The sequence below is a fragment of the Bos mutus genome, chromosome 3 (assembly GCF_027580195.1).
Source record: "Bos mutus isolate GX-2022 chromosome 3, NWIPB_WYAK_1.1, whole genome shotgun sequence".
Classification (NCBI taxonomy): domain Eukaryota; kingdom Metazoa; phylum Chordata; class Mammalia; order Artiodactyla; family Bovidae; genus Bos; species Bos mutus.
Genome location: NC_091619.1, coordinates 11,862,252 through 11,882,270, shown reverse-complemented (window position 1 = coordinate 11,882,270; position 20,019 = coordinate 11,862,252). Strand labels below are relative to the sequence as shown.

Sequence of the window (20,019 nt, the reverse complement as noted above, 5' to 3'; positions counted from 1 at the left end):
AAGCCAGGCTTCAGCAATATGTGAACCGTGAACTTCCTGATGTTCAAGCTGGTTTTAGAAAAGGCAGAGGAACCAGAGATCAAATTTCCAACATCCTCTGGATCATGGAAAAAGCAAGAGAGTTCCAGAAAAACATCTATTTCTGCTTTCTTGACTATGCCAAAGCCTTTGACTGTGTGGATCACAATAAACTGTGGAAAATTCTGAAAGAGATGGGAATACCAAACCACCTGATCTGCCTCTTGAGAAATCTGTATGCAGGTCAGGAAGCAACAGTTAGAACTGGACATGGAACAACCGACTGGTTCCAAATAGGAAAAGGAGTACGTCAAGGCTGTATACTGTCACCCTGCTTATTTAAATTATATGCAGAGTACATCATGAGAAACCCTGGGCTGGAAGAAGCACAAGCTGGAATCAAGATTGCTGGGAGAAATCTCAATAACCTCAGATATGCAGATGACACCACCCTTATGGCAGAAAGTGAAGAGGAACTCAAAAGCCTCTTGATGAAAGTGAAAGTGGAGAGTCAAAAAGTTGGCTTAAAGTTCAACATTCAGAAAACAAAGATCATGGCATCTGGTCCCATCACTTCATGGGAACTAGATGGGGAAACAGTGGAAACAGTGGCAGACTTTATTTTTCTGGGCTCCAAAATCCCTGCAGATGGTGACTGCAGCCATGAAATTAAAAGACGCTTACTCCTTGGAAGGAAAGTTATGACCAACCTAGATAGCATATTGAAAAGCAGAGACATTACTTTGCCAACAAAGGTCCGTCTAGTCAAGGCTATGGTTTTTCCAGTGGTCATGTATGGATGTGAGAGTTGGACTGTGAAGAAGGCTGAGCGCCGAAGAATTGATGCTTTTGAACTGTGGTGTTGGAGAAGACTGTTGAGAGTCCCTTGGACTGCAAGGAGATCCAACCAGTCCGTTCTGAAGGAGATCAGCCCTGGGATTTCTTTGGAAGGAATGATGCTAAAGCTGAAACTCCAGTACTTTGGCCACCTCATGCGAAGAGTTGACTCATTGGAAAAGACTCTGATGCTGGGAGGGATTGGGGGCAGGAGGAGAAGGGGACGACAGAGGATGAGATGGCTGGATGGCATCACTGACTCGATGGACGTGAGTCTGAGTGAACTCCCGGAGTTGGTGATGGACAGGGAGGCCTGGTGTGCTGCAATTCATGGGTCGCAAAAAGTCAGACACAACTGAGCGGCTGAACTGAACTGAAGAACTAGGTACAATGTATCACAGCTGTTGGAAATCTATTCAAGCCACAGGCTCTGACAGCAGATCAAAGGTATTACAAAAGATCCTAATTTCTTAGGAGACTCTGAGTTTGGACGGGAAGAAAAAAAAATAGAATTCACTGAAAGAGAATTTATCAGTGAAACCATCTTTCTCTTCTTGGATAAAGGCCTAATGGAACCAAGGTAAAGTTATAAATGAATAAAAAATTATAGCAGCCCAAGTCAAGTGAAGTCACTCAGTCATGTCCAACTCTTTGTGACCCCATGGACAGTAGCCTACCAGGCTCCTCCATCCAGGGAGTTTCCAGGTAAGAGTACTGGAAGGGTGCCATTTCCTTCTCCAGGGGATCTTCCCAACCCAGGGATTGAACCCGGGTCTCCTGCATTGCAGACAGACGCTTTATTGTCTGAGCCACCAGGGAAGCCCTTTATATATGGCAGCCCACATGCATTCAAAAAGATTTTATAAATAGAAGCTTAACAGCAAAGATATAAAGGTCCCAGGAAAAGATGACAATTTCTCAATTTAGGCACTACAAATAGTCACAAAGGCAGAGGAACCAGAGATCAAACTGTCAACATCCACTGGATCATCGTAAAAGCAAGAGAGTTCCAGAAAAACATCTACTTCTGCTTTATTGACTATGCCAAAAGCTTTCACTGTGTGGACCACAACAAACACTGGAAAATTCTTAAAGAGATGGGAATACCAGACCACCTGACCTGCCTCTTGAGAAATCTGTATGCAGGTCAGGAAGCAACAGATAGAACTGGACATGGAACAACAGACTGGTTTCAAATAGGGAAAGGAGTACATCAAGGCTGTATATTGTCACCCTGCTTATTTAACTTATATGCAGAGTACATCATGAGAAATGCTAGGGTGGATGAAGCACAAGCTGGAATCAAGATTGCTGAGAGAAATATCAATAACCTCAGATATGTAGATGACACCACCCTTATGGCAGTGAAGAGGAACTAAAAAGCCTCTTGATGAAAGTGAAAGAGGAGAGTGAAAAAGTTGGCTTAAAGCTCAACATTCAGAAAACTAAGATCATGGCATCTGGTCCCATTACTTCATGGGAAACAGATGGGGAAACAGTGGAAACAGTGTCAGACTATTTTGGGGGGCTCCAAAATCACTGCAGATGGTGATTGCAGCCATGAAATTAAAAGACGCTTACTCCTGGGAAGGAAAAGTTATGACCAACCTAGACAGCATATTGAAAAGCAGAGACATTACTTTGCCAACAAAGGTCCGTCTAGTCAAGGCTATGGTTTTTCCAGTGGTCATGTACGGATGTGAAAGTTGGAATATGAAGAAAGCTGAGTGCTGAAGAATTGATGCTTTTGAACTGTGGTGTTGGAGAAGACTCTTGAGAGTCCCTTGGACTGCAAGGAGATCCAACCAGTCCATTCTAAAGGAGATCAGTCCTGGGTGTTCATTGGAAGGAATGATGCTAAAGCTGAAACTCCCAATACTTTGGCCACCTCATGCGAAGTGTTGACTTATTAGAAAAGACTCTGATGCTGGGAGGGATTGGAGGCAGGAGGAGAAGGGGACAACAGAGGATGAGATGGCTGGATGGTATCACCGACTCGATGGACATGAGTTTGGGTGAACTCTGGGAGTTGGTGATGGACAGGGAGGCCTGCTGCTGCTGCTGCTGCTAAGTCGCTTCAGTTGTGACCAACTCTGTGCGACCCCATACACGGGAACCCACCAGGCTCCCCCGTCTCTGGGATCCTCCAGGCAAGAACACTGGAGTGGGTTGCCATTTCCTTCTCCAATGCATGAAAGTGAAAAGTGAAAGTGAAGTCACTCAGTCGTGTCCAACTCTTAGCGATCCCATGGACTGTAGTCCACCAGGCTCCTCCGTCCATGGGATTTTCCAGGCAAGAGTACTGAAGTGGGGTGCCATTGCCTGGCGTGCTGCAATTCACAGGGTCGCAAAGAGTCGGACGCAACTGAGCGACTGAATTGAACTGAACTGAAGAAATAATAACAGGGAACCCCACTGGATAGGGTGATTGGAGAAGGCCTCTCTAAGGAAATGACAGTTAGGCTAAGGCCTCACTGATGAAAATGAGACAGCTCTGGGCAGTTCTGGGGACAGAGCACATCAGGGATCAAGTGCAAAGGACCTGAGACGGGAATGAGTGTCGAAGAGCAGAAAGATGGCTGCTGCCGCCGCTAAGTCACTTCAGTCATATCTGACTCTGTACGACCCCACAGACGGCAGCCCACCAGGCTACCCCATCCCTGGGATTCTTCAGGCAAGAACACTGGAGTGGGTTGTCATTTCCTTCTCCAGATTATGCATGCATGCTAAGTTGCCTCAGTCGTGTCTGACTCTGTGTGATCCCATGGACAGCAGCCAACCAGGCTCCTCTGTCCACAGGAATCTCTAGGCAAGAACACTGGAGTGGGTTACCATTTCCTTCTCCAAGAAAGATGGCAGCATGGCTTGGATATAGTGAGCAAGGGGCAAAATTTGAAGTCAGAGTGACAGGCAGAAGCCAGATCATGTAGAGATCTGTAGGCCACAGGAAGAAGTTGGAATGTCATTCAGGATGCAATGAGAAGCCATTAAGAATTTCAAACAAGAAAGCTACATGAACTGATTTGCATTTTTATAAAAATCATTCTTGCGGTTGTGTAAAGAAGGAACTAAAAAGACGCAAGGGGGAAATGGGAAGACCAGCTGGGAGACTACTGTTAACCACAGTAACAGCCAAGAAATGACAGTGATTTCGATCAAAAATCTAGGAGTAGACCAATCGGAAAAAAGTAGGTGAGGGAAAAAAAAAGTGGGTGAGTCCTAGAGGTATTTTGGAAATGGAAGAACTGAATGGATGTGGGGACTGAAGGATAGGAAGTTAATTACGGTGGATCCTAGGTTTCTGGGTTGAGCAATTAGATGGATGATGGTGCCATTTATTGGAGTGGGTGGTGCAAATTACTGAGATTTCTTCTTCATGTTCTGTGTATTCAAGCCTACCTAAAGCTTACCAAAGACATTCCAATTGCCAAATTCAGTGAATCCTTGAAGTGTTCACACTCTTCATCTAACACAGTTAAAACTCCCTTAAAACTTCACACTCTGTTTCCAAGACAGCACTCTTCTGGTTCCTCTCTTACTCGAGTCTCCTTCTCAGGTTCCATACACCCCAGAACTCTGTTCTTGGCCTTCTAGTATTTCCTTCAAGGACTCTCTCCCTTGCTGACCTCATCCAAGCAACCCATAGCTTTAACTACTACCCACATAAAGCCTCCCAGGTCCATATCTCCTTCCAGAACTTTCTTCTCACCCACCCAACTGAAACATCTACCCAACTGTCCCATTTCTATTGAGATATTTCAGCAGCATCTTAAACTCAACATATCCAAAAGTAACTTCATCATCCTCTTCCTCCAACACTCCTTTTCCCTCATCCCATATTCTTCATCTGTGAAAAGCATAACTTTGCAGAACTATGCCCAGCTTCCTAAGCATGAAACTTAGGATCATCTTTTAAGTCCACATCAAATCAATTTCCAAGCTCCATCAAATTTACTTTGTAACAAGTTCGTGGATATGTCCTCTAACAAGCTTGTGGATATGTCCTCTCTTCATAACTCACCATTTTAATTCAGGTCTTCGATCCTCTGCTCTTGTTTCTTACATAACACTCTGGTTTCTTCAGCCTCACATCATTCAAACACACCTTTCACATCTCAATAGTCAGAGAAATCCTTCACAGGCTCTCTATACCCTTAGGATAAAATTCAGCCTTATTAATGGCAAACAAGGTCCATTGGGATTTACAGCCTCTGGCTGGGTCTCCTGCCTCAACTCCCACCATCTCTCTTATACACTCCAACCTCTCACCATGCTGACTGACCAACGGGTTCATTCATGAATCTGCATATACTGTTTTCTCCCAATTCCTACTTAATTCAAGCATCCCTTTCTTTTAGCAGTCTGAAATTCAGTCTGAGATGATGACTCTCCTCTGTGCTTTTACAGTAAACCATTAATGAAAGACTTCTATTGCTTATCACATTTTGTTTCTCCCACTGAACTGCAAATTATGTGAGGCCAGCGACTATCTTTCCTAGAATATTTTCGGTGCTTAGTACTTAAAAAACGATTAGTAAATGTTTGTGGAATAACTGCATCTAGATCAAACTTAAGAAGGCTTTCTGTAAAACATGAACTGCTGTGTATAGTATTCATGACAAGAAAAGGTAACCTGAAAGAAGAGACATTCAATCGTTTTCTAAAATTGACCAATAACAACAGCTGCTGACTTTCAGACATCAGCATTCATCTTCCATTACTGAAGAGCTAGCTATGTCCAAGGTATGTATTGATGTAATTCTGATGATCTTTTTGTATTCATATCTATTAATATTTATTTCTTCAGTTCAGCTACTTTTTAGTACTCTGAGTTTAAGATTTCTCTCACTGCTTTTGTCCTCAGTAAAGACAGAGGTCAGCTTCTCATGCATAATAATTCTGTCTGAATAAACAAGATTTCTGATACACATTAGTTTTAAGCTATTTTCTACTTGTTCACTAAAACAGGAATATTACCATCACCACCACCAACAACAAAAAACACATGCTCCTAACCATTTCCCCCCCTTCAGAAGAGACATTTATACAGAATGGATTGTCTTATATATACAAAGCATATCTTCACCTATCAACCACCAGAGAGTGAAGGGACTTTTACATTTATACTTTATAGCTCCTGAAGTCATTCATTAAATATTTTTCCTGGCTCCAAAAATTACATACAGGGCTTTTCTGTGAAAGTTATTATTGAGTTTTTCATGTTCAGACATAGTGATGCAACTGATATTTTTGCAAAACAAAGAAATGAACAAATCTCCATGGTTTCTTAGGAGCTGGCTCTCTTTATGACCATAACTTAACCACATTCTGAGACAGCAACAAGTTCACTGCTTAGAGCAACAATACACAAAAACGTTCTGTGGCAGACACCACTGCAGATGTCCGTAAAACAATTCATCCAATTCAGTAAATCCACCCTGAAGTGTTTAACCTTATATCTCACTTATGATATCTGGCAAAGGAAAAAATGTGGTTTTTTTTTTTTTACAAAGACAGATGTGCCTTTTAATATCCTATGTCTTGTCAAACTATGGTGACTATGTCTGGAATTATTATGGATTTCATGAAACTCTGTTAAGCCAGCTCATTCCAGTGGTATTTCAGCTCTTTGCACCCTAACCCAGAAGTAATGCTAATTTCTTCTTGGTGCTCTGCAGGTTACAGAGGTAAGATATGAAACTCTGGGGCCCTTCCATCTCCAAGACTTAAAAAACGGATTGGAGAGCACTGGAAATGGAACCAACAAGGTAAAACAAAAGTCGTTCAACAGGAAAACAAACCAACAAAGGCCCCACAGAAGAAAACAGTGCAACCTTCCGCCGACTCCCAAAGGTGGAGAATGCCAGAAGCCTGGGTTCCTGAACCGGAATCGGGCCTGGGCGACCCAGAGTCACCAAGCGGAGAAGGTGGGCGACTCAGCGAAGGCACAGTGCAGCCGCCCGCCAGGCCCGCTCCCCAGAAAGCCCCCCAAAATGACCAAAGTGGTAAATTCTCCCTGCCTCCTCTACACGCAGGGATCCAGGAAGAAGAAAGAGGCTCCGCGCCTCTCCAGCCGGTTGCGGGCCCGCACTCCCCGCCCGTCAGCTCAGTTCCCCAGGCCCCAGGGCAAGCAGGCCGCGCCCCCTCCCCACCCCTGCGCCCCGCAATCGCCAGGCCGGCCACCAGGTCCCGCCGCCCCCGCTCTGGCCCCGGCATCACTCACAGAGCCCGAGCGCCGCCGCCAGCACCGACCACAGACAGCGCCGGCGGTCTGGGGATGCAATCAGTGCTCCGGCCCCGGCGGGCGCTGCCATCGTCCTTCAGCCGCAGCCGCCGCGGCCCTGGGCCCCGGTCCCCCGGTTAGCTAGGCTCCTGGCCGAGGGCTCTGGACTCGTCGTCGCCGGTATCGGCGAGCAGCGCCACGCCGCGCTCCCCGCTCGCGGCCCCAGCCACAGCCTGCCAGCACTGTGCCGGGGCCTGCGCCCCGCGCTGGCCACAGCAGTCAGCTCATTGGCCTGCCCCGCACACTTTGAAGGACGCGATTGGAAGGCACCGACTGTCCGTCATTCCCTCTCTCCAGGCGGGGCCGCGCCATCTCGGTCCCACCCAGGACTCCTGCCAGCGGTGGAGGTCCCTGGCTGTCGGAGGCGACCGCCGCCGAGCCCTGTGCCTGCCTGCTTGCCTGCGTGGCTGTTCGCCCGTCTTCTCTGGCCTGCGCGCGTCTCCTCTGCGTTTCTGAGCGTCCAGCCCCCCGGATCTCTTCATTGTCTTTGCCTCCGTTTCTGCTCTTCTTGGTTTCTCTGAGCCTCACCTAGAGAAAAACCAGCAGTTCGTTTACACAATTAAAAAAAAAAAAAAAGAATGAGATGGGTAGAGACTTTTGATTCAGTCGTCCAGATAGAACACATTTCCCCTCTTGCCGTGTATCCCAAGTCTATTTTGCCTGGATTCAGATAATTTATGTGCAAATTGAGAAATCTCATAGCTTAAAAAGAAGTCTCCATCTTGTCTGACTTTCCTCTAAGGAACCCTTCCCCTCCCACTTATGGCTAAGAAGGGTTGGGAACTGGGAATTCTCTCCTGCTACCTGGAGCACGTGTGGATGGGGTTTTGCTTTTGTAAATGTCCCTCGATTTATCTAAAATCGGCAAGTTCCCCTCCTGACTCTGAAGTGCCATGCCTGAGCCGGCTCCAGTTGGTTAGCAGTGTCTGCCACTTAACTGGTTGCCCCAAAATTCTGGAAAGTGTTTGGAAGGGTCCTTATGAGAACACCCTAGGAAAGGGAGAAATGGAAAGGCAGGAGCACAAGAAAATGAGGGTGTAGGAAGAAAAGGAAGAGTCCAGGTGGGAGGCCTGTAGTGTGAGAGAAGGAAACAAGTATTAGACAATTAGGATGAGAGGGGGAGAAGAGCAGGGTGGGAGCACTCCCCTGCAGCCCCTCATTTCAGGGTTTTGTCTCAAGTCAATCTTATGAACAGCCTTCCCGATATTTTTGCTGTTTTAGCCTGCTAGCCTTGTAGTATGGCAGACTGATAGCAATTACCTTAGTCCCAGTGAGAGAAAACTAAACAAACAAGAAAACACCATTTCACCTCATTTCTCTGTCAGCAAGATCCTCGTGAAGTGTTTTTGGAATGCCATATGTTGGAAAGACTACAAATGCATTAAATGAGAACCTATTGTGTGCTGTAGAATTAGAATATCCAGGCTTTACTCTCAAGAAGCACAGAGTCTACAGAGTCTACCAGTCAGTGTAGCAAGCAAGTACTGAACTAAAGTTTTTCTTCAGTGCTTGAAGAGAAGGTCGAATCAAGGAGAAATATAAGGCCAACAGGCAGTGATCCTCAAAGATATGTGTCATGTTAAAAGCTTCTCTGCTGCCCATGACACACTTCAATACAAATAACATCCTCTTCTGAGAACCACTGGCCCACGAGGTGTCCAGAAAAGATGCATCAAGGAAATAGCATTTGAAGCGGATTTTATAGGCTGGATAAATTTTCACCAGAGAGAAACAGGAAAAGCGAACTCACAAATAAGAAAGCAGTACCAAGTGTAAGGATATATATATACGTATATGTACATATACACATGTACATATATCAGTTCAGTTCAGTTCAGTTCAGTCACTCAGTTGTGTCCGACTCTTTGCGACCCCATGAATCGCAGCACGCCAGGCCTCCCTGTCCATCACCAACTCCTGGAGTTTACTCAAACTCACATCCATCGAGTCAGTGATGCCACCCAGCCATCTCATCCTCTGTTGTCCCCTTCTCCTCCTGCCCCCAATCCCTCCCAGCATCAGGGTCTTTTCCAATGAGTCAACTCTTCACATGAGGTAGCCAAAGTATTGGAGTTTCAGCTTTAGCATCAGTCCTTCCAATGAACACCCAGGACTGATCTCCTTTAGAATGGACTGGTTGGATCTCCTTGCCGTCCAAGGGACTCTCAAGAGTCTTCTCCAACACCACAGTTCAAAAGCATCAATTTTTCGGCGCTCAGCTTTCTTCATAGTCCAACTCTCACATCCGTACATGACCACTGGAAAAACCATAGCCTTGACTAGACGGACCTTTATATATGTACATATACATATATATGTATATAAAGAAAAAAAAAAAATCCCACCAAAAAAACCCAGAAAGAGAACCTGGTCTGTGAGGAAAGCTAATGAACTGGGCCTTGAACACAGCTGAAACTTCTGAGAAAACCCAGATGGTCAATTAGAAGGCAGTTAGATATGTAGGTCTGGATCCCAAGGAAGCAACGAGAGAGGTTACCATGAAACCAGAACTTGCGAGGGCGGCAAAGTGTTTCCACAAAAAACCACTATCAGATCATAAGTAGATTATAAATATTTGCTGAATGAATAGATGAATGAATGTTTATTAAATTAATCGAGAACAGTTACAAAGAAAAAGTCATGTGAGGTTGTTTCGGCCATAGTCCTTGCATTCTAGTTTTGGATCCTTCTATAGAGATAGTAAATGGAAAACAAACCAACCTTTGGATTTTCAATCACTATTGTGAACTTGAGAGTCTCACTTAACAAACCTCCTCCTCCTTAGGGAACCTGCTTCTACCTCCTGGAAACCCTTCTTCTCAGCTCAGTCAGTCCAGGCATACAAATCAGAATCAATTGAAGACTTTCCATCAGATGAGAAAAGTCTTTTTAATGGACTGTGTTACCTCTGAAAGGAATGGACTTCTTGGAGAGAATTTTCCCTACAGAGTCAGTAAGGAAAACCATGAGCAGTCTTGTCTGATAATAGATCTGTGTACAGATCCACTGGCCTCTCAGACTTCCTGCTTCATGTAGTATACAGTAAGTACAGTAAGGAGGCTTGGCCTTGGGATCGTCTCAGGGCTTTAAGTCTTCTCTTAATAGAGATCAGATAAGAGGCACCCAGGAGCAGCTAGTGCTAGCAAATACATATGGGCATAATTTTCTAGAGCTGGAATTAATGGAAAAAGTAGAAAAGACAGTGACAGGCACCAAAATTTCCAACATTTTTGTGATTGTAGTAAAATTCTCTTCCACTTCCTGTACTCTCAGTGGTATTCTCTCCTGCCTTGTAGTTTAAAATCTGTTGCCAGAGGAAGAATGGAATGCTGTCATCTGTGGGTGGTGATAGCAAGCCATTCCAGGAGCACTGAGATTTGATGGCTATCAGATAGAGTCAAAGATAAATCCAGGCCACACTGAGAAAGATTTATCTGGAGCTAAATCAGACGGACGAAGGAGCCTCGTAGGCTCCAGTCCATGGGGTCGCTGAGAGTCGGGCACGACTGAGTGACTTCACTTTCACTTTTCACTTTCATGCATTGGAGAAGGAAATGGCAACCCACTCCAGTGTTCTTGCCTGGAGAATCCCAGGGACAGAGGAGCCTGGTGGGCTGCCATCTATGGGGTCGCACAGAGTCGGACACGACTGAAGCGACTTAGCAGCAGCAGCAAATCAGTTTCATTAACATTTCTACAGAGACTGTCTCAATCCAGGATAGGGATTGCATTTTCCTAGGAAAGTTTTGAAAATCTGAAAATCCAAGTTCTAGTGCCTCCGGTGCCCCTGGTATCCCCGGGCAGAGAGGCACAAATTGGGAGAACTTGGTAATGCAGTCTTTAGGGTTTACTGTATAGAAGAATGTATCTCCAGCTTCTTCATTCACTGCGGCTGGGATAAAATGTTCCTCAAGGTTCTTTGTCTCCCTGTACCCCAATAGCACCTATGTACTACTTCTGCTTCACCTATGAGGGAAAGATGTGCTCTGGAGAGATATCACAGGCATTCCTCCTGCTGGGAGTGACATTTGTCACTGTGAGCTGGGCAACTGATATCCTGAGTTTTGTTACTGTCAGTCTTCCTATATCATCGTTGGGAGGGAAATGTGATAGTCTAGTGGCACTTGCAGAACAAAAGACAAACCCTTGCAATCACTAGAGAAGAATAAATAGGAAAAATAAAAGCCCAAAATGATAATAACTTAATAATAAATTCAAGCGGGAAAGGTGAGTATAAAAACAGACCTCTTGGTAACTGTGGAGATGGAGGTTCCCAGAAAACAGAAGTGATTACATTATTTTACCTAACGAGTTATATTTTGGAGTTTCCTCATTTCCAGGAGAAATAGAAACTTCTTAAGTGTCCAGGACACATTTTTTTCCAGTTAGGTTCTGATGAATAAACTCTGCTGACATCTAGAACTAATGAATATTTTTAAAGGGTATTCTTATCCTCCTTGCTTTGGGACCTAAGAAGAACTGAAGACTCAAGTTAGGATGTTTTCAAATAAAACAAAAGGGTGGGGTCTGAATGTTAGAACCCCAGAACTATAATTTACTCACATGGAACCATAAGTAGAAAGTTAACAACTTAGAGTGTTGTTAACAGCACATGCTGCTGCTGCTGCTAAGTCGCTTCAGTCGTGTCCGACTCTGTGCGACTCCATAGATGGCAGCCCACCAGGCTCCCCCGTCCCTGGGATTCTCCAGGCAAGAACACTGGAGTGGGTTGCCATTTCCTTCTCCAATGCATGAAAGTGAAAAGTGAAAGTGAAGTCGCTCAGTCGTGTCCGACTTTTAGCGACCCCATGGACTGCAGCCCACCAGGCTCCTCCATCCATGGGATTTTCCAGGCAAGAGTACTGGAGTGGGGTGCCATTGCCTTCTCCATAACAGCACATAGTGCCTCTAAATGTCTGAGTGAATGAGCAATCGAATGAATAAACTGAATGAATGGTACATGAAATAAAATAAATAGGCCTATTTAGGATAGTCTCTCTGTCTACTTGTAGTTTCCTATCTGGTTATTTGTTAGAGTTACAATTCACAAATACTGATTGTCCAAGTACCAAAGTTTGTAGTTTTAAGGGATTTGGAACATATTGCAGTCATTCAGCAATTAGTCATTGAGCACCAGCTTTGCCAGCATAAGCCTCAAGACTAAGTATTTAAAATATAGGAAAAAGCTCTTTTCTCTTCTCCATTTTCCTCTATGCGGTTAAATTTACTCCTCCCCATGTCTTTTCACAAGAATTTGAAGATCAAGCAATTTCTGACCAAAAACAAAAGCAGAATCGTTCCATTCCCCAATGGATTTGAATGAAAACTGGTAATAAAATCAGGTATAACTCCGAGAAAAGACACTGGAGAAGACCCAAGCTGGGCCTCTAAGGAGCCTCATTTACCCGTTGGCACTCATTTATGCCATGGCAAGGTCACTTGCACTGTAACTGAATCACAGAAGTGTGAACTCACTGCTGTCTGAACAGCTCATGGGAGAAACGAAATGTTTGACTTCTTGGTGTTTGTTCACTAGAGGTCCCTGGGGCTCAGTAATAAACATGTGAAACATTGTTTAGGGAAAAAAATTAGAAATAAATAAAATATAGTTAAGAAACCATGCCTTAGAGATACTGGGACAACTGGACACCAATTATAACAATTGTTTGCCAATTATGTAGTAGAATTCAGTGCTGCTGCTAATGTTGATGTCCTCTAACAAGTAATGATTAGAAGAGGTAAGACTGCAACCCAGTTATATACCACATACAATTGGTTTTTAATTTGTTAAAGGATTTCTTTCTAAGAAGGTCAAAAGAGAGAATGAGAAACAGATTTTCCAGCTGAAGAAAACAGAGTAAAAACACATAGATGGCAATACTCAAGGCTGGAAAGATGGTGCTTTGAACACTAGGATAAAAGGTGTAAGCAAGAAACTGACGATTTTACTACTATTGGAAAGTGCAACATCCAGAACTCAGTAGGGGAGAGAATCTGGAACCTACCTGCCACAGGGAAATTGCCACACACTCACTGCAGTTTATCAGCCATAAATATAAATAAAATTATAAATACTCCACTGATAGTGACACCATTGTTTTCTTCTGTTACTGATTTTCAAAAATCAAGAGAAGAAAAAAATCCGTTTACACTAGAACGCAAAACAGCTGAGGAATATAAATACATGACAGTGAATAACCACTTGGAAACGCAGAAGTCAGTAGTTCTTCCTGCTTTTACGATGGCAGGAAGATTGCGAGAAGGACGGCTCGTTGGTCTAGGGGTATGATTCTCGCTTAGGGTGCGAGAGGTCCCGGGTTCAAATCCCGGACGAGCCCTTTTTTTTTTTTTCCTTCTTTGAATTAAATCCATTTCTAAAGAAATTAACTTTAGATCTATAAATATAATAAATACATATTGGTGAAAAATACAAAATTGAGAACTTTTGAACTTATAGCACACTTTAAGTTCAAATACCATTAAAAGACATAACCTGAAAACGTAGAAAGTTAGAGCAATGTGATGCTCTGAAAAGACTCATCCCATTCCTGCCAGTTCCAGAGTCGAGCACGTTCGCTGGGCATCTCCGGTGCCTACAAGTGCGACCTAAATCTGCTCACGCCCGCGCCCGTCCGCCTGCACCGCGACCCTGGGAGGCGGACTGCGCGCCCGCTCACCCGGGCCCGCCGACCCTCCGTGCCCCGCTCACGCTCGGAGTGTTCCGGGGCTGCCCCGGGGTCCGCACGAGGCGTGTCTCTTTTCAGAGCACGTGTGTTTCAAAGTGGTAAAGCATATTCATATCTTGCCCTCAGACGAAAAAGACCACGTATTGTACGAATTGATCTCATTTGATCATTTACTTCGTGAAAAGTACTTTTTGGTCGTCTTGGTCAAGGTTTGAGCTCAAGGAACTAGAATAGTTTCATTTCGGCCCTTAAATGAGCCATATGGGGGGAAAAAAAGTCTTAAATTGTACCGCTTATGCAAGAAAAAAACCTGGGCTCGTCCGGGATTTGAACCCGGGACCTCTCGCACCCGAAGCGAGAATCATACCCCTAGACCAACGAGCCGCTCTCGGCAAAAACGCTCCCAGAGCCTCCCTTCAGCCTTATCCGACCGCCAGCTGCACCACCCGACCAACCTCGGCTGGACAATCTCCTCTCATTTCCCAGGTCTCGGGTCAAAACGTTTTCGCCACCCAGAGAGACGCCAGGAAGGGACGTGCATTTTTTCCCAGCGGGGTCGGTCTTATCTCCCGGCGCCTGGGCTCTGCGCCGCCGCCTGCGGCCATCCGCACAAGATCCCGGAAGCAGCCTTCCATGAGCCAGGATAGCCCCTGGAAGGCGGGGGCGGCAGGGCGGTGGAAGCCGGGGCTAGGAGGGCGCAGGCAGGGCCCCTCGGACGTCTCGGACTCCGCCAGGTGCTCGCAGCCCAGGGTCCCCATGCCACCAGTTTCGCTACTTGCGGGGAGGTCCCGCCGCTCTCAGCTCAGACCAGCCTCAGAGCACTTGGCTGTGTGCAGCGTGCCTCATCCGCATTCCTAGCCTCTGCTTGGCCGCCGGAAGACGCTCGGCTGCCGACGACGCTCATGGGTGGGTGGAGCGGGAAAAACCTCGAGGAGCTGGCAAGAAATGGGAAAGGATGCACCTTATCCCTGCAAGGAAGTGTTGGGACAAAGAATTCTCAAAGGGGAGAGTATTGACAGATAACTTTTTTTCCAACGTTCATTTTGAGATCACGCACTCTTTTTAGAGCCTTGCATGTACTGAACACACTGCGTATCTGTAACAATCTGTCTCTCACGTACTAACCTCATTTCGCAGTTAGGTATTTCAGGCGACATGGCGAGGAAGTGGTATGGTAGGCACAGCAACTACCCAAGTCTTAGAAGGTGTGGTGGATGGGGAGGACCATGAAAGGGGCAGGGAAGGAGACAGAGTTAGGTGCCTTGTTAGCTTGGAGGAGTGGAGAAGGCAGTGTCAGTGGGCAGAAACTTAGACCTAGGACCACCTTCCCTTCATTTGTTCTTCATAGGGAAGAACAAATCTGATTCCATATTGTATCTGTTTTTGTTTGTTTTTTACTTTAATCTGTGTATTCTATTCGGAGAAGGCAATGGCACTTCCAGTACTCTTGCCTGGAAAATCCCATGGACGGAGGAGCCTGGAAGGCTGCAGTCCATGGGGTCGCTGAGGGTCGGACACGACTGAGAGACTTCGCTTTCACTTTTCACTTTCATGCATTGGAGAAGGAAATGGCAACCCACTCCAGTGTCCTTGCCTGGAGAATCCCAAGGACGGGGGAGCCTGGTGGGCTGCCATCTATGGGGTCGCACAGAGTGGGACACGACTGAAGTGACTTAGCAGCAGTAGCAGCAGCAGCAGCAGTGTATTCTATTGCTTTTGCTACAAGGTAATTACCACTTAAGCATTCTTGCCTGGAGAGCCCCATGAACAGAAGGAAAAGGCAAAAAGATATGACACTGAGAGATGAACGTCCCAGTTGGGTAGGTGCCCAATATGCTACCAGAGAAGAGCGAAGGAATAGCTCCAGAAGGAATGAAGAGGCTGAACAAAAGCTAAAATAACGTCAGGCTGTGGATGTGTCTAGTGGTGGAAGTAAAGTCTGGTGCTATAAAGGACAATATTGCATAGGAACCTGGAATGTTAGGTCCATGAGTGGAGGTAAATTGAAAGTGGTCAACAGGAGATGGCAAGAGTGAACATCAACATTTTAGGCATCAGTGAATTAAACTGGGCAGGAATGGGCAAATTTAATTTAGATGGTCATTTTATCTACTACTGTGGGCAGGAATCCCTTAGAAAAAATGAAGTAGCCATCATAGCCAACAAAAGAGTCTGAAATACACTACTTGGGTGCAGTCTCAAAAATGACAGAATGATCTTGGTTTCCAGGGCAAACCATTCAATATCACAGTAATCCATGTCTATGCCCCAACCACTAATGCTGAAGAATCTGAAGTTGAACGGTTCTAGGAAGACCTAAAGAACTAACACCAAAAAAAGATGTCCTTTTCGTCATACGGGACTGGAATGCAAAAGTCGGAAGTCAAGCGATACTTGGAGTAACAGGCAAGTTTGGCCTTGGAGTACAAGATGAAGCAGGATAAAGACTAACAGTTTGGCCAAGAGAACGTGCTGGTCATAGCAAACACACTCTTCCAACAACACAAGTGAAGACTCTACACATGGACATCAGCAGATGGTCAATACTGAAATCAGATTGATTATATTCTTTCCAGATGAAGATGGAGAAGCTCTATACAGTCAGCAAAAATAAGACTGGGAGCTGACTCTGGTTCAGAACATGAACTCCTTATTGCAAAATTCAGACTTGAAGAACATAGGGGAAACCACTAAGCCATTCAGGTATGACCTAAATCAAATCTCTTATGATTATGCAGTGGAAGTGACAGATTCAAGGGATTAGATCTGATAGAGTGCCTGAAGAACTATGGACAGAAGTCTGTAACATTGTACAGGATGCAGTGATCAAAACCATCCCCAAGAAAACAGAAATGCAAAAAGGCAAAATGGTTGCCTGAGGAGGCCTTACAAATAGCTGAGAAAAGAGAAGCAAAAGGCAAAGGAGAAAAAGGAAAGATATATCCATTGAATGCAGAGTCCCAAAGAATAGCAAAGAGAGATAAGAAAGCCTTCCTCAGTGATGAGTACAAAAAAAATAGAAGAAAACAATAGAATGGAAAAGACTAGAAATCTCTTCAAGAAAATTAGAGATACCAAGGGAACATTTCATGCAAAGATGGGCACAATAAAGGACAGAAACAGTGTGTACCTAATGGAAGCAGATAATAAGAGTAAGCAAGAATACACAGAAGAACTATACAAAAAAGATCTTCATGACCCAGATAACCACAATGGTGTGATCACTCACTTAGAGCCAGACATCCTGGAGTCTAAAGTCAAGTGGACCTTAGGAAGCATGACTACAAACTGAGCTGGTGGAGGTGATGGAATTCCAAGTGAGCTATTTCAAATCCTGAAAGATGATGCTGTGAAAGTGCTGCACTCAATATGCCAGCAAATTTGGAAAACTCAGCAGTGACCACAGGACTGGAAAAGGTCAGTTTTCCTTCCAATCCCAAAGAAGGGCAATGCCAAAATATGTTCAAATTACTGCACAATTGCAATCATTTCACATACCAGCAAGGTAAGGCTCAAAATCCTTCAAGCTAGACTTCAACAGTATGTAATTCAAAAAATCATCTACTTCTTCATTGACTACACTAAAGCCTTTGATTGTGTAGATCACAACAAACTGGAAAATTCTTAAAGAGATGGGAATACCAGACCACCTTACCTGCCTCCTGTGAAACCTGTATGCAGGTCAAGAAGCAACAGTTAGAACCGGACAGACTCTAGCAACAGTTAGAACAACAGACTGGTTCCAAATTGGGAAAGGAGTATGTCAAGGCTGTATATTGTCACCCTGCTTATTTAACTTATATGCAGAGTACATCATGTGAAATGCTGGGCTGGATGAAGCACAAGCTGGAATCAAGTTTGCAGGGAGAAATATCAAAAGCCTCAGATATGCAGATGATACTATCCTTATGGCAGAAAGGGAAGAAGAACTAAAGAGCCTCTTGATGAAAGTGAAAGAGGAGAGTGAAAAAATTGGCTTAAAACTCAGCATTCGGAAAACAAAGATCATGTCATCCGGTCCCATCACTTCATGGCAAATAGATGGGGAAACAATGACAGACTATTTTCTTGGGCTCCAAAATCACTGCAGATGGTGACTGCAGCCATGAAATTAAAAGACTCTTGCTCCTTGGAAGAAAAGCAATGAAAAGCAAAAAGAAAAACCTAGACAGGGTATTAAAAACAGAGACATTACTTTGCCAACAAAGGTCCATCTAGGTTTTTCCAGTAGTCACGTATGGATGTGAAAGTTGGACCATAAAGAAAATTGAGCGCCAAAGAATTGATGCTTTTGAACTGTGGTGTTGGAGAAGACTCTTAAGAGTCCCTTGGACTGCAAGGAGATCCAACCTGTCAATCCTAAAGGAAATCAGTCCTGGGTGTTCATTGGAAGGACCGACATTGAAGCTGAAATTCCAATACTTTGGTCACCTGATTTGAAGAATTGACACATTGGAAAAGACCCTGATGCTGAAAAAGATTGAAGACAGGAAGAGAAGGGGACAACAGAGGAAGAAATGATTGAATGGCATCATTGACTCGATGGATGTGAGTTTGAGCAAGCTCCAGGAGTTGGTGATGGACAGGGAAGCCTGGCATGCTGCAGTCCATGGGGTTGCAAAGAGTGGGACACGACTGAGTGACTGAACTGACTGAGCCACCAAGGAAACCCAACTGACATTATGAAAGTGAAAGTGTTAGTTGCTCAGTCATGTCCCACTCGGAGACACCGTGGACTGTAGACTGCGAGGCTCCTCTTGCCATGGAATTCTGCAGCCAAGAATGCTGGAGTGGGTTGCCATGTCCTTCTTCAGGAGATCTTCCCAACCCAATGATTGAATCCACGTCTCCTGCTTTGCAGGCAGATTCTTTACCATCTGAGCCACCTGGGAAGAAACTGACATTATTGGTTTGTCTAAATACAAGTAATTTTTTCAAAACTTCATATATAACTACACCATCAAGGGCCAGAGTCATTACTGACAAGAGTGCCCAGTGAGGAATCCTAGCCCATTTCAACCTCTTCCTTCTACATCCTGTTTCCCTCATGGCATCTCCTTGACTGTGCCAGGGTGTTGCAGGTCCCATGGAGAGCCCAGAACTTTCCAGGAAGAGAAGTCAGTAATTCTCTTTGTTCCTGTTTTTGAAGTGGGTGGCTCCCTTTACACTGCGAGGCATTTAACACATTCATCATCTCTTCTTTCTCTGAGGAGGATCAAAGAACCACAGTTTCCTGCCCCATTTGACTGCAATTGTGGTTTCTCCAGAATTCCCATGGCTCTTCTTGACTCGGAGAGCAGAACTGGAGTAATGGTTTTCTCAGCCTCCATAGGCACTCTGATCATGACATCACTGGGCCTGGCTTACTCTAAGCAAGACTGGGAACTCAGGAAAATGTGTTAAACTGCCCCTAGACTTTCATGTACTCTGCTGTTCTTTTTCAATCCCTTCTAGAAGGTTTTCTAGAACAAACTCAATTCAAGATGTGATGACAAAGGTTTAAAATATTCTCTTTCTCAGGATATGCATTTTGACTGGGAAGACTAGAGGCAATGGAATCAGTTGGTAATTAAAACATTTCAGGCATCTGGTATCAGTGAGGGAGTTGTAGGGCAGTGATAAATGTTGAAGATAATCCTACTCCCGTCTGAAATCAGCTCAGTCATTCCTTACTTAATATTTATTGAGCGCCTATAACACATGAGGCACTGGCGCAATGGACAACACAGACACTGGCTTAACCCACTGGAGCTCCAGACTGGCTCTGGACATAGCAAACATCACACGAAAAATGAGACTATTTTCTTTGGTGGCTTCTGAAAACAAATTCTGTTTTATTTGGGTAGCACTTAAATTTTGCTCAGACTCTGTTTTGTTTTTCGTTGTTGCCTACCCAGCATCATTTCTTTTAGTAACAGCACTCTGCTTTAACCTTGAGGCACCCTGTTACTCCCATTCACGGTCCTTGAAGATGATAGAACTAACTCAACTAGGCCCTAACTGCAGGAGACAGCATGTGACCGAGGGCTGGCCCATCTGATCTCTGCATCTCCTTGTTCATAACGATCGGTTCAGACATGGGTATGTGATCCCCATGGAGCCTACAGAAAACCTTTGTAGGACTTTCCCCTACAGTTATTAGGAAACAATAAGCTCTTTCTATTGGGTTTGCAGGCTGGGAAGAGCCTACTTGAG

General features: G+C 44.8%; 1 protein-coding gene and 2 non-coding genes across 3 annotated transcripts in view; 1 reads left to right on the top strand and 2 right to left on the bottom strand.

Moving 5' to 3' along the window:
* The window catches only part of MPZL1 (myelin protein zero like 1), an 81,903-nt gene extending 74,555 nt beyond the window's left edge, over positions 1-7,348 (bottom strand). Inside the window, exon 1 of the mRNA XM_070366863.1 lies at positions 7,079-7,348. Coding sequence (XP_070222964.1) covers positions 7,079-7,169 — 91 coding nt within the window. The 5' untranslated portion in view covers positions 7,170-7,348. The remainder of the gene's footprint in view (positions 1-7,078) is intronic.
* A 6,056-nt stretch (positions 7,349-13,404) lies between these two features.
* Positions 13,405-13,476, top strand: TRNAP-AGG (transfer RNA proline (anticodon AGG)). Its single transcript has one exon. It is a non-coding gene; the product is annotated as a tRNA-Pro (tRNA).
* Positions 13,477-14,136: 660 nt separating this feature from the next.
* On the bottom strand, positions 14,137-14,208 carry TRNAP-CGG (transfer RNA proline (anticodon CGG)). The gene has a single exon. It is a non-coding gene; the product is annotated as a tRNA-Pro (tRNA).
* Positions 14,209-20,019: the final 5,811 nt, after the last annotated feature.